Below are 12,144 nucleotides of genomic sequence, written 5' to 3'. Positions count from 1 at the left end.
ACCGCCCCATCTCGCTCCTCCCGTTTCCAGCCAAAGTCATCGAGAAGACCGTCAACCAGCAACTGGCCGCCTTCCTCGAGACGAACGGATCCCTCGACCCCTCACAGTCTGGCTTCCGAGCCAACCACAGCACCGAGACCGCCCTCATCGCTGCCACCGATGACATCCGAACCCTGATGGATAACGGAGAAACGGCGGCCCTCATCCTCCTAGACCTCTCCGCGGCCTTCGACGCCGTCTGCCACCGCACCCTAGTGCAGCGCCTCTACAACGTCGGAATCCAGGAGAAGGCACTGGAATGGATCATCTCCTTCCTCGACGGAAGAACCCAGAGAGTCCGCCTACCTCGGTACAAATCAAAGGCCACCGAAGTCATCTGCGGCGTACCCCAAGGATCCTCGCTGACCCCAACCCTCTTCAACGTCTACATGAGCCCCCTCGCGGCCATCGCACGCCAACACAACCTGAACATCATCTCCTACGCCGACGATACCCAGCTGATCCTCTCCCTTACCAACGACCCCGCCGCCGCCAGAGCCAACCTTCACGAAGGAATGAAAGAAGTAGCCGAGTGGATGTCGACCAGCCGCCTGAAGCTGAACTCGGACAAGACGGACGTCCTCATCCTGGGATCCTCGCCCTCTGCCTGGGATGACTCCTGGTGGCCCCCCGCCCTGGGAACTGCACCCAAACCGACAGACCACGCACGCAACCTGGGCTTCATCCTGGACTCCTCCCTCTCCATGACCAAGCAAGTCAACGCAGTCTCCTCGTCGTGCTTCAACATCCTGCGCATGCTACGGAAAATCTTCCGGTGGATCCCCACCGAGACCAGGAAGACTGTCACCCAGGCCCTCGTCACCAGCCGACTGGACTACGGCAACGCCCTCTACGCCGGAACCACCGCCAAGCTCCAGAAGAGACTCCAACGGATCCAGAACGCCTCAGCCAGACTCATCCTCGACATCCCACGACACAGCCACATCTCCGGACACCTAAGAGACCTGCACTGGCTCCCGGTCAACAAGAGAATCACCTTCCGTCTCCTCACCCACGCACACAAAGCCCTACACGATCAAGGCCCGAGCTACCTCAACAACCGCATCAACTTCTACGCTCCCAAACAACACCTCCGATCAGCCAGTCACGCCCTCGCCGCCGTCCCCCGCATCCGAAGAACGACAACAGGAGGAAGGTCCTTCTCCTACCTGGCTGCCAAGACCTGGAACTCCCTCCCGACCGACCTGCGCCTGACCCAAGACCACCTCGCCTTCAGGAAGAAGCTCAAGACCTGGCTGTTCGGGCAGTAGCAGCACCCCCCCCAGCGCCTTGAGACCCTCCGGGTAAGTAGAGCGCTCTATAAATGTCTATGATTGATTGATTGATTAATCCAGATGTTATGAAATACCATCCTTCAACAAAGAAACAACATCCATAAATACTTGAAAGGCATTTCTATCTCTTCAACAGGGGTGTCAACACTTGCTCAGAAGTGACAGATTCATTTTCAGGATAAGCACTGAATTTGGCACAACAGGTGCGGTTTGTACTGTATGCAGTACATAAACAATATCCTGAGTTTTGGCCCCGGAAATAACGAATAACATATGGATTCTGTATTTTTCCCCTAGCACTATCAGGGGGAAAAAGCGATTGTGATAATAATCACTCAAGTTGGGCTTGCAAACTTATTTTTGTGCAGGGATCAGAATTTAATACCCAAATCATAACCCTTGCCTCAGATTCACTGTTTATCTGGTGTAGACATAATAAAAATGAGCATGAATCTGGTCCTCGGGGCCAACGTTGATACCCTTGATCTACAAGGACTGACTCAGTCTTGCATATAACACAACTAAACACCTTACAAAGCTTTAGGGTTGTTTTCCATAGCCCCTCTCAGAACATGGAGTCATGATCACTAAATAATTAAATTTGCTGTATTTGACATTAATCTACATACACTTTGTAGAAGGAATGAAAAGTTCCTCTTGGGTACTTGTATTTCACTGTTCACCATTTTCAGTCCAAGTCTTTTATTGGGAATCCTTTTAAGCAACTTAAAAATAAAATTCAAGTACGAATCGATGCATTAGTAAAATTTGCAGAGGTTAACTAAACTTTTTTGATGTTTTGAGTTTCTTTTTGGAAAGTACATCATTTCAAAAGATTGAGCTCAATAATTATATTGCACATTGATGTGTGACAAGAGTGTGTTTCAGTGTTGACATCAGGTATTTAGGAATCTGGAAGATGCAAAAATGCCATACTTGGGTAGATGAGGCTTGGTGCTGGACCACTGCTGGCATGTTACTCCTTTTGCAGTTTTGGATTGTGTTCCTCTGTACTCAACTCCTGTGCCCTGTTTACACTCTGCAAGATAAACTGGAAGAGTAAAATTCTGTTAGTCATGTATTTTGATGATTTCAGAAGCAACAACCTCATCATTCAGGTCGAAAAACAAAAAAAACTCTCATATCCAATTAATAGTGTTCACTGCTTCTCGAACATTCTTCTATCAAACTACCGTGTGTGTTGCCATCTCTGAATTGGTTGCCGGGCAACTGTGGGGCTATAAGGAAGGGCGACGGTTTTTATTATTATCAACAAAACCCCATACCGTAACTATTCATGAGCAATGTGGCAGCTGCCCAGGGCCCCGTGTCAGTCCTTCACCATGATGGCCACACCGAAGTGTTTACAAGGATGGGTGCGAGGCCCTACCCCGGGCTCCACAGCCAAATGTCCAGGGCTGCGAAACCCAGCAGAGGGGAGTCGCCTGAAAGATCCTCGAGCCCATGGCCTAATTCTGTGGTTCCCAAACTGTGCGACGCGGCACCCCAGTGCGCCGTAATGAGGTGCCAGGGGCGCCGCGCACACTAGGGTGACCAACCGTCCGTAAATTCCACGGACCGTCCCTACGCCTTTTATCTGTAATTTTGGCCATCACAGGGAGCAGGGCTGCTCCCCTGTGAGAGGCCTCACCCCCGCTGCTGGAGCCGCCTCGCACTCCTCCAGGAGCACAAGAGCCGCCCCTCCCGCCCATTGAAATTCTGTATGGGGCTGATTGCCACCTACTGAATGACAATGGGGCAGTCAGGGGTGTTCAAGCATGTGGTGGCGGCCTCCTGCCTCAGTGTACAGAAGGCCCTTCTGCTAGATAAAAATTAAAACGCCCATGCTGCAATGTTAGAGAACACTTCATTTAAAGAAGCCTGTGAAATAAGTTTAAAAGAACAGGCTATAGTTCTTTCACTGTCTCATCATTTTTTAACTGAAGTATTTTCAATATTATATTCAACAAAGCCATGGTTGCTGCTTTTTTATTTTAAGGAACTAGCAACCATTGACAAAGCCAATAGTCCTGGCTTGTTGTTGGTGCAATGATACTTGTTGTATCATATATCTGGATGCAATGACATAAACACCATAATACCAGTCGCGCGGAACACTATGCTAAGCGCAGATTTTTAGCCTAGGTGTTTTAAACTGCTCTCTTAATTACATCCAACACCCCCTTTGAAGAGACCCCCCAGTTTTTTTACACCACTTAAAGCCCTGGAAACAACACCATGTTACAGTAACCTCACATCCTGGCACTGTGCATCATGCATGACTTCTACGTTTTCAGTCTGCCTATGTGCAGGGGCATAGTGAACTCTCCCCCACCGCACCCCACCCCTTGCTGTAGTTCGTTCTTGATAGGCCTCTTCTACCTGCAACTCTGCAGACAAAGGCTCAGCTCTTAATGTGGAAAGGTGGGTGAGTAAATAAGTGAAGGAATGTCTGAATGGCTGGATGGATTACTGAAAGGATGAATGCATGAATGAAAGGGGGAATGGATAGATAATGAAAGAAAGGATGGATGGATGAGTGAATGAGTGGAAGTATGGATGAGAGAAAAGGTAAATAGATGGATGTATGGGTGGAAAGGTAGATGGATGGGTAAAAGTGTGGATGGGTGTGTGAAAGGATGGATGGATGAGTGAAAGGGCAGCTGATGGGTGAGTGAATTGGTGGATGGGTGTGTGAAAGGATGGATGGATGAATGAAAGGGTAGATGGATGGATGAGTGAAAGGGTGGATGTAAGGATTGATGAGTTAGTGAAAGGGGGTAGATGGACAAAAGGATGGATAGATGAGTGAAGTGAAAGGGTGGATGGATGAGAGAACGGATGGCTGGATGAGTGAACGGATGGTTGGATGAGTGAAAGAATGTGTCCCAATTACTTTAAGGAAGATAACAGGAGGTACATACCACCCACCCACCGGTAAAAAAATGGTGGGGAGCCACGGCCAACTGCTGATTAGGTCAAGGGAGCCACAGGTCAAAAAAGTTTGGGAACCACTGGCCTAATTCATTGAGGCCGAGGGAACAGGGCCTCCTCCCTTAGACCTCACAGCCATGTCCAGCACCGTGAGACCCATGGAAGAGACGCAAAAGTAGCCAACTCCGCCATTTTGTGAGGGCTTGTTCTGCTTTTTGGGTGCGCAGAACGTGGAATGTTCCACTTTTTGTGGCTGAGGTGACGCGCTGTGTGCTCTGAATATGTGAAACTAGTGCTTATGGGGTGGCACTGTTTTCCTAACAAGGTGAATGGGATGAACGCGCGGCTGCATAGCGTGTCCTGCAATATAGAAGCTTCAGAAGCGCGTCGTTTACCTCTAGAAACATTTACGAGGAGGAATGTGAAAAACTGAGGGGAAAAGGTCATGAACTCGAGGATAGCTTTACGTGGAATATTGGATTTTTATACTGTAATTTTAAAATGTAATTTTAAAATGTAAAACTTTGAACAAAATGAGTTGCCACTGGGATTAACTATTTTTCACGCGTGTATTATTTTAGGCAGGTGTGCAGAATTATTGTTTCAAATAGGGAAATCTAGCTTGCCTTTCTTTGTAACTGCTTTATAATTTGAACTTTTTTTATTAACTAAATATAAACTACTACTGCCCGTTCACAGTATGGGGTCTGGTGTGCTTGTTTTCCTTCAGACCGACCAGAAAAAACCCGGCGGTCCAAAATAGAAAATAAGTAAATAAACAGGAAGGGCAGTATTTCTCAGGGTGGAAGAGGTAATGGTCCCTGCTACAGGCTGCCTGCCAACCTATAACTGAAGCCAGTGATGTCTTTATGCGTTCCTCCTACAATCTACTGTAAGTTTGATATTGTTAAAGGATGAGTTAATGGCGGATAGTCATCCTGCTGTCTTCACACGCAATCAGACAATAGCCATGCCTTATTAGATTTCTTTTGTCCCAAAAGAGGGGACCATGATACCTATTTAGAATCGAGACAGTATCCCTATTGAGGCCCTACAGACTCTAAAATGGTGACTAGACTATCTGAGGCCTTTTGGCAGAACTGCTGTGTTTGGCAAACTCTAATTAAGGGTCCAACCGCTATATGTATCAACAAACCATTTTGCATTTCCTAAATAGCGAATTTTAAGGAATCGCTATTTAGGAAATGCAAAACGGTATGTATGTACAAAATCGCTTTCCAATAGCGATTCCTTAGCATTCCTAATTTGAGATTAGCAAATTGTCAATCGCAAATTACCCCTTCATTTCCATGGGCCAGGAGGCCCATAGGAATGAAAGTGCAATTTGCAATTCGCAATTTGCTGATCGCAAATTAGGGATTTTTCCAAGGGTGCAGGGGTGTCTCAAGAACACCCTGCTGCACCCCTGAAAAAGACATTTGGGGGTATATGGCGCACATACATGCCCTAAGGGCATGTATGGGCGTCATATGGCACCTTTGGTTTTTTTCGAAAAAGCTTTTTGAAAAGAATTCGCAAATTACCACCAACTAGAAGTTGGTGGTAATTTGCTAATCCTTAATGGCATTTTTTCCATATTATTTGTTTGATACATTGCATTTAAGGAATCGCAAAATTTGCAATTCCTTAAGTGCAATCGCAAAATAAGGATTAGCAAATTTTGCTATTCCTTATTTTGCATCAAACTTGTTTGATACATTCCATTTGTCTATTTAGCATTCGCAAAGGCCGAAATTCGCAGAATTTCGGCCTTTGCGAATGCTAAATAGCTTGATACATATAGCGGCAAGTCTCTAAATGGAGTGAGCATTGTTGAGCAGAAATGAACTGAATGGCATGGACATTTTACATTTAGATCAAAACTATGCTGGAATTTTATGAAGAAATGAAAAGTGATTCATTCAACTACATGAGTGTGTTGTGGTTGGATTGCAAAGGACTACCAGCAAGTTCACACCTGTACCTCACTGTAAAGTTATTCAGCGGTCTTAATATTTATTCATATCTCAGGCCTAGAATAGATACTTTTGGGCACAGATAACAAGCACCCAGGGGATCTCACATTCTCTGTCGGTGTCAATGCCCATTTTGACGCTGATGGTGTACCCATTCGTTCTATACTTCTAGGAAGTCGTTTTTGAGGATTAGGAGCTTTTGAGGACTTTAAGTATAGACAGTAAGTGAGGGCCAAAGAGACTTGAAACCAGAGGCCATATAACACATAGTGCCCCAGATGTGCAACTGGTGTGTGTGCGTACCCACTTTTAAGCCCCTGTGGCACTTCAGTATTACAGTAGGGACCGCAGATACTTGAGTAGTCCCTTCTTTAACACTGATAGTGCTGGTACACATGTTGCATCAGTACTATCTTCAAAGGGAGTTCTCTCATTTGATTGGTTGTGTGACACCATGCAAATGAAGAAATCACGATGACACTGCACCGGGCCATAATACGGACACAGGTGCTGAGGCAACGGGTCTTCAGGAGGTGAACTCACAGTGTGCCACAAAAAGGTGGCACACTGTCAGTGCGCCTCTTTAAACCCAGCCATCTGGAGAAGGTTAGCAGGTCCCATGGAACCTCCAGACACCCCGTGAAGACCGGTTTCAAGCTAGCCTGGCTGATGATTGGTGATGCTTGTTTTCTGGGCCAGGGAGGACCTGGCCTGGCAGTTGAGGCTGGACTGTTGCCCATGGGGAACAGGGTCAAGACTGATTTTCATATGGCTGGGTCCAACTGGAATGGCATAGGGAGCAAAAAGAGATAGATTAAACCCAGATCTGTGACTGGGGGTAAATGTTTGACAATGGTCAACATTCTGTCCATGATCTTTTTGTGTTGCAGTCACTCACTGCACCTGCCTGCCACGGGTTCTCTTTTCAATGTCGGGGGGCAGAGCATTCATTGAAAATAGTGAGCACTGTCCATGTTTGCGCCTGGCTCACCTTTTTAATGGTAGACTGTGGCACACACGAGGAAAATGCGGTAACTGTCATTTGAGCCCAGGTAAGCATTTTCTTAGGCCTGCAGTGCCACTTTTAGGTAGTCCGAGTCAAATAATATTTTGGAATGAAAGATAAAAAACATAACTAGGAAATGTGGTGGCTATTGTCAGGGACACGTTGTAGGCAAAAATTTCAAAATGGGGAAAATATTGAGCACTGGAACATGCCCCTTACTGTGACCCTAAAAGACACCCAATTAATGGAGGGGTCTATTGATTCAATAATGTTTCAAAGAGGATCATGTCGCATGAATATCGATTCTGCAAACAAGATATTTAGGCAGTCCTTAATGCCAAGACACACATTTCCAAAAGGATACATCTGGCTACGCAGTCTGAATTTATTTAGCTGATGGCCATGGAGATTTGGTCTTCAGTCAGTAGTGTGACAGAGGAGTCAGGTGCTCTTGGCTCGCCGCTCCTGCAATTCCAAGGCTGTTTATGTGTTTTCTTCCTTACCATGTTGGCTAACGGGTGGCCCTTTGTACAAGGATAACTGCCCACTAATCAACATTGCAAAATTGTGCAACGCCCAGGTTGACAAAAGCAATATATATTTACACTCCCACAACTTTATGGCACTGTCTATTCTGCATTTGTGTAAGAAGAAGTAAGATTTGAGTGTGGCCTGGTGTAGAGGCAGTGTATTCCTACATTAGATGAGATGTAATTACACAACACCGTGGCTAAGATTCATTAGAGCAACCTTGAACAAGCACAAGGGTATTCACAGCCTTATACGGGTAACTAGTGAATCCTGTATTGCTACCCTAGCCCTCACAGAAAAGCTTAAACATCTGAAATGAGGCAGCTCAGTTGTATGTATTTAATCCTTTTTAAGAGTGAAAAAAATAAATGCTCTGGTATGTCAGGAAATCTTTAGGATCTGTCACTTTAAGGCATTAGCAATTCAGTCTCATACCGCACGAGGCATGTTTTTCAGACAGGTAAGAAGTGCTGGGGAGACTGTTAAGAAATTTCATACGGGGCCACACATGTTTGTAAGTAAAACAAGCACTGGCAATGCCAACAGGTTTGACCTTTAACGGCCGATACATTAGCTTTGCCAAAACCGGGATCTCACTAGGGTTTTTTTGTCTTTTTATTGGTATTGAAATGATGAAAGGTGGCAGTCCTTGCATACATATGAACTGTTTCAATGTTTTTTGAATACTTTATCATTCTTTACCAATCCTAGATGACTGACAGATTAAAAGAGAAAATACATCGGCTTTATCATTTTGTGTTTAGCTATGTTAGCTAACCTAAGAATAATTGGGGCAGGCTTGCTTCTAAGACTATGAATAAATGTTGGGGTGTAAGCACGGCGCATGAACGTCAATTCATCAAAATGCCTGGGGTAACGGAAATGACATCACATGTCATTTAACCTTAACTTTCACTCACACACTCCTGCTTACACATACAAAAAAATTCACACATACACACACGCGCTCTCACATAAACACACTCTCACCTGCAAGCACGCCCACAGCATACATTTAAAAGCATTTTTGACTTACCTCTGCTGCCTGGACGGTCATATTCCAGTTAATTGTAATCAATTCTTTATGACTGTAATAGTGAATAATTAAATATTATTCACTATTAGTGTAATAAAATTTTTACAGAAAACAAGGAAAGTGAAGCCCCAACCGATGTCCAAAAGGACGAGCTGCCACTGTGTTCCTGGAATCGATTTTTCCACCTCTGAAGCCAGGGGTCTCAAAGCCAGGGGTCACATGCGACCCCTGGCGACCTGGTGACCTCTAAATGACGTCCATGTCACGAGCCCTCTGGGGCTAGTAAATAATGTCCCGCCAGTCAGGACACTGTAAAAGGGTCACAATACCTACATATTTATAAGGAGTTCTTGCCTCCCCACACAATGCATAAGTCCTATGCAGATCTATGCTAACAATTTTGCTCTGAAGAAATCTGTGGAACATATTGCCAATCAGACCAAGGACTTATCCACGAAAGTCCACTCCTTAGTCTCAATTCCACAACTAGTACAAGTTGATGCACAATTTATTAGTACATGTTGTCTGAGGCTGGGTCACATGTAACTTGTTTGATGTAGTCCAAATGTTCTACCAACTTCGAATATGAACAAATATTCTTCTATTTCTGCTCTAAATTGTGTGCTATCATTTCAAACGAATTGCCAGACGCAGACAAATAGATTTTAAACTGAGGGGTTTCAACAATGGTGTAATTATAGGGCTAGGCGTCGGTGTTGGCTGCACCATCAGAAGGATCGAGAAAAGTGGGGCAATTTTTCCCATGCTGCGCTCCTTGAAGAGGTCATGCACCATGCTCTATGGACTAACCTGTTGGCATGCCCGGGATGTTTCACATCACAGGTCACTGTGATCATAGCCCACTCTGTGCCCAATCTCACAAGCCATGCTCACAGCTGATTGGTTGTAGGCGAAGGGTGTGCACAAGGTGTGAGATCATGTACCGAATGCCCAACACCCAAGAATTCCCTGCTTCTCTACTAGAACCAAAAAAGTAGTGGTAGTAAATTTGTGATGGCCGGGTCCCATAATCCTCTCGACCCCAACTGCGTTGCACCCTCTCTGGTAGAGCAGTACAGCGAAGGTTGAGGCTGACAGCTCTTAGCTCAGCCTGGACCTCCCATCCTGTTGCTGACTGACAGATTATTTATAGCTGAGGTAAAAACTATTAAGAAATATATAATTTAGTTAGTTTCACTTAAGCTAATACCACTGCACTGAGTGGCATTTATTAGGATTAGTGAACCACACCATTCTGTCCTGACAATTGCATAAATATCTCAAGAATCAAGGCACTTCTCTTGTGCCTCCCATATATAATCATTTGTTGTTATAGATGGAAGAACATTATTGTCTATTAAACCATGCACGCGACAGGTTTTTGTGCAGCACTTCCTGAACTTAACTATGTCAAGGTGCTCTCAGATATGATGATCACAGGTAAGAAGGCACAGAGAAGAAAAGTAATTCTCTCTAGTCGCACAGTTTGGTCAAGCTGGGAAACTGGGATTGAAACCAAGATCTTTGGGTCAGGGCCCACACCTATATTTGGTAAACAACCTTTACAACGCAACTTTTACATCGCAGAGCCTTTACAACGCAACCATTACAACGCAAACTATTACAACGCATTGCTCTGGGGGGCGCTCTAGGATAGGGAATAGGTTAATTTACTATCCAATAACCTTCCCTAGTGTCCACGGGGACTGGAGTTGGAATAGTAAATGAAACTATTCGCTATCCAGCACCCCAAAGCACTATGCGTTATAATGGACTGCGTTGTAATTCTTGCGTTGAAAAGGCATGCGATGTAAAAGCATGCGTTGTAATGTCATACATCCCCAATATTTTGCCCAAGCCCCTCAAAGATCTCTCACTGGCCCAAGTGTTGGTAAGAAGTAAATCGTGATATCACCATTGGTAACTAGTTTGGAAAACGTTGTAGGTCTCACCATTTCACTGTTGTCTTTTAATTCTCTGCTTTAGCGTTTGCAAAGAGAACCTCTAACAGGTAACGACGACTGCCTTCTGTTTTTAATGTGCAAATATTATGTCAGAAATAATGATATCTGGCGGTATTTTAAGGTAAAATATGATTTTAAACAATGGATTTACACAGTTTTCCAATGGAAGTGTATATTCTGGATGTATCTCTGATGTCCCTAGATTGCAGACTTTTCATGCAACTCGCATGACTGTTCTCTCGTTTCGGACTCAGTGAATGGCTCGCCAGCTTGCCAGGCAGAAAGGAACCTTTCCCTCTATCTGCAGGCAGAGACCCACCCATTACACTTAGAGATCCCTGCATGCCTGCTGGAGATATTCTTGTGGAAAGTGCCTTCACCAAAATGGGTGATGCATTTCCGTAAAAGGTGAATGCCCTGTTGTTTCATCCCACTCAAAATAATATTTTTCGTTTTTTACAAACAAAATAGATAGAAGTAAAATAAAATGGCCCAGACGTGTGAGGAACTTCCTACCTGCATATAGATCCAAATGTTCTTTTCCCTGCCTGGGTCTTCCATCCCTCACTGGTAGAGCCAGGGAAGTCCTGCCCGAAACTGCCCATGACTACCACCACTGCGACATAAATGACCCTGTCGCACATGGGTCACCATGTCAAGAGGTTCTAATGGCCGAGCTGCTGAGGCTTGCCCATTGGAAACCTGGAGGTTCAACCAGTTATAAATGAGGTGGTGTACCAAAAGTTTGGCTGGGTGTGTTTGTAACAAATTTATGGCAGAGGTTCCAGTCCATCAAACTGTAAATGATGCCTTTAGTTCTTTAAATGCAGCCATTTCAAACAGGCCACGGTGTCTTTAGAATGGAGAATATTTGCTTACATTCAGGGCGTCTACAAATATTAATTTGGACAACTGATGCATTTTTTCGGGAACTACATATTTGTTGAATTTGCAAAATAAAGCACAGCCTGCTGGATTATGTGCAGAATTGAAAGTAAAAAATGTTTTTTGTAAAAATGGATTAAAGTTAATTACAATTCTGCATAACGCATGCAATGCATTTTGGGATGTTGCAAAAGTTAATCAGACCTCTGGTACCTGTTGATTTGTGTTTTACGTCTTAAAATACATGCTAATTTTACTCATATTGTGCTAAATGGTAAACTGTAGCAAGGGTCTTTGTTTACAGCATAAAAATATCCATATTTAAATATAATTCCAAAACGGTATAAATGGGAAACATTGTTTGCAACGCATGCGATACATCGCATACAATTACAACGCAAGTCGTTACAACGAAGCCTTGTTACATCGCATGCCATTACAATGCAAGTCGTTACAACGAAGCCTTGTTACATCCCAT

At 44.5% G+C, this 12,144-nt stretch overlaps 1 protein-coding gene across 1 annotated transcript in view; it reads right to left on the bottom strand.

The window, feature by feature from the left end:
- The window catches only part of PLG (plasminogen), a 301,774-nt gene that overhangs the window by 205,265 nt on the left and 84,365 nt on the right, over positions 1–12,144 (bottom strand). Inside the window, exon 4 of the mRNA XM_078648716.1 lies at positions 2,271–2,385. Within this exon, the coding sequence (XP_078504842.1) occupies positions 2,271–2,385 (115 nt within the window). The remainder of the gene's footprint in view (positions 1–2,270; positions 2,386–12,144) is intronic.

This window comes from Lissotriton helveticus, chromosome 6 (genome assembly GCF_964261635.1).
Source record: "Lissotriton helveticus chromosome 6, aLisHel1.1, whole genome shotgun sequence".
NCBI lineage: Eukaryota > Metazoa > Chordata > Amphibia > Caudata > Salamandridae > Lissotriton > Lissotriton helveticus.
Note: the sequence above shows the minus strand (reverse complement) of the source record. Positions and strands in the feature narration are given on the sequence as shown.